General features: G+C 44.8%; 1 protein-coding gene across 1 annotated transcript; it reads left to right on the forward strand.

The window, feature by feature from the left end:
• The first annotated feature begins 1,501 nt into the window (after positions 1-1,501).
• On the forward strand, positions 1,502-1,980 carry LOC112670205 (60S ribosomal protein L32-like). The gene has a single exon (XM_035720935.1). The coding sequence runs from the start codon at positions 1,517-1,519 to the stop codon at positions 1,964-1,966; it is 450 nt and encodes a 149-aa protein (XP_035576828.1). The 5' UTR covers positions 1,502-1,516; the 3' UTR covers positions 1,967-1,980.
• The last annotated feature ends 814 nt before the right edge of the window (positions 1,981-2,794 follow it).

The following is a 2,794-nucleotide window of genomic DNA, read 5'->3' on the forward strand; positions in this document are numbered from 1 at the left end:
GACATACATGGTAGACTGATCAAAGAACACCCAAGGGACCCCAGAGAAGTCGCACCACTTGGGAGAGAGACTGTTTTGATTTTAGTTATCTACAAGAGCTCAGGGTGCTGAGAGGCTTAGCTATGATGAGAGCTCCATTTTCTAGAAAAGCTTCCAGCCCCCATGAAAAGAGTGGCAGGAGTCAGAAGAGCAGTTGCCCCTGGTTGCAAAGTTCAACCTGACTTTCCTACCAGCTGAATGTAGGCAAGTTTTCTACCATGCACTGAAGCTTATATAGATGCAGTATGGACATTTCCATTCTCTTGAGCTCGTATCTGAGAGGACATGCATAAGTAATTAAGGTGAAGGGAGCAGTCCTTTTTGGTCCTTAGGGAACAATTTAGAAAGATTTCCCAGGAATTATCTCTGAAAAATTGGAATGGGAGACCTCCACTTCCCTAGCTGAAGTGCCCATGGTTTCTGGGAATGCGTCAGCTTCCTTCCAGAGCTGTGAGTCTTAGCTCTAGCTGCACAGTAGAGTCACATGAGAGGAAAAGCCAAATATCAGATAGCCACTCTGGAAAAGAGTTTGGTAGTTGTTTCTTAAAGGATCAAACATGCAGCTATCAGGTGACCCAGCAATTGCACTCTGTGGGCATTTATCCTAGAGAAATAAAAAGTTATATTCACATGAAAACCTGTACATGAATGTTCTAAGCAGCTCATAGCCCCAAAATGGAAACAACTCAGATGTCCTTTGATGGGTGACTGGTTAAATTAAACCTGGTATGTCCACACCATGAGTTACTGGTCAGTGACAAATACAGTGAGTTATCAACATAGGCAACAATTTGGGGGGCATCTCAAGGGAATTATGCTGAGTAAAAGAAGCCAATTTCAAAAGCCAGTTTCAATAGACTGTCTGATTCCATTTGTATCATTCTCAAAATATCCAAATGTTAGAGATGGAAAACAGATTCGTGGTTGCTAGGGCAAGGAACAGGGATGGTGGGTGAGGCTGTAAAGGGATGGTATGTGAGAGCCTCATGGTGATGGAATGGCTCTGTATCTTGATTGTGGTGGTGGTGGACACACAAATCTACACATGGGCTAAGACTGCATAGAACCACATGCACGTACCTATAAAACTAATGAAATCTGAAGAAGTTCTGTGGATTATACCAATGTCAATGTCTTAGACTGGATATGGTCCTGTGGTTACAATGACATTATCACTGAGAGAAACAAGGTGAAAGGTACACAGGACCTCCTGTACACTATTTTGCAACTTTCTGTGAATCTATCATTATTTCAAACTAAGAAGTAAAAACTACAATCAGAAATGAGACATTCTGGGCTTCATCTCCACCAGTCAGGTGATTGTCAAGCAGACACATAAGAAAAGATCAAGACCTCACTAATCCAAAGAGACACTGGTAGTTTATTTCTTTAAAATTTTTTTTTAAATTTAAATTCCATTAGCCCTCTCTTCCTCGGCGCTGCCTGTGGAGGTGGCAGCCATCGATTGCTGGGCATCATGGTTGCCCTCAGACCTCTGGTGAAGCCCAAGATCATTAAAAAGAGGACCAAGAAGTTCATCTGGCACCAGTCAGACCGATATGTCAAAATTAAGCACAACTGGTGGAAACGCAGAGGCATTGACAATAGGGTACACAGAAGATTCAAGGGCCAAATCTTGATGCCCAGCATTGGTTACAGGAGCAACAAGAAAACAAAGCACATGCTGCCCAGTGGCTTCCGGAAGTTCCTAGTCCACAACGTCAAGGAGCTTGAAGTGCTGCTGATGTGCAACAAGTCTTATTGTGCAGAGATTGCTCACAATGTATCCTCCAAGAACCGCAAAGCCATTGTGGAAAGAGCAGCCCAGCTGGCCATCAGAGTCACCAATCCCAATGCCAGGCTGCGTAGCGAAGAAAATGAAGAGACAGCTTATGTGCGTGTCATATTTGTGTTAATAAAACCATAAAACTACAAAAAAAAAATAAATTCCATTAGCCAACATATAGTATGTCATTAGTTTCAAATGTAGTGTTCAATAAGTTATCAGTTGCATGTAACACCTAGTGCTCATCACACCACATAGACAGTTTATTTCTTACAGTGACAGTGAAAAGGAGAACAAAGGGTGCCATTTCCTAAAGAGCCCTGTCCACCATGCCAGAAGGACAACATGGAGACAAAAGGGGCCAGATGACCGCAGCAGGGGATGTGGGACAGTCTCCTACCAGCTCCTCCCAGGCTCCCATCCCTGGACTGCCATCCCATCACAATCTGTCTTGCCAAGACTCAGACGAGCTGAGCCTCACATTTTGCCTGCATGGCCTATGTGGACCTGTGCAAGGTTGCTAGGGTACCATTTCAAAGCCCCTTTTCCACTGCTCTTTCAGAGTGGGCCTAGGCATCCAATAGTGTAAAAAGCCTCCCTGTCTTCCATCAGTAAGCTGGGATTGGAAGCCCAGGTCAAGCTCTGTAAACAGAGGGCCAGAGGTTTGCATTCTGACTCCGCCAGCGCCATGCCCTCAGGCAATTCAGTCTCTGATTGGACCTCCTCACCTATAAAAGTGGGGATGGCTAGCCCTTAAAAGGAAAGCCATTGATTGTAAGGTTAGGCACTTGCTCCTTGGGACATTCCTGTACTTGCTATTATGAGCACAACCTCTACCTTGCCAGAGAAGTTCTTAGGACAAGCAAAAGTCACCCTCAGTGAGCACAGGTGCCCGTGAGGCTTTCTCCCAGACAAAAGCAGGTTAATGACAAAGCATGAAGAGAAGGGGTGCTGTGGGCAGAACAGGGC

The sequence above is a fragment of the Canis lupus genome, chromosome 25 (genome assembly GCF_003254725.2).
Source record: "Canis lupus dingo isolate Sandy chromosome 25, ASM325472v2, whole genome shotgun sequence".
Taxonomy (NCBI): domain Eukaryota; kingdom Metazoa; phylum Chordata; class Mammalia; order Carnivora; family Canidae; genus Canis; species Canis lupus.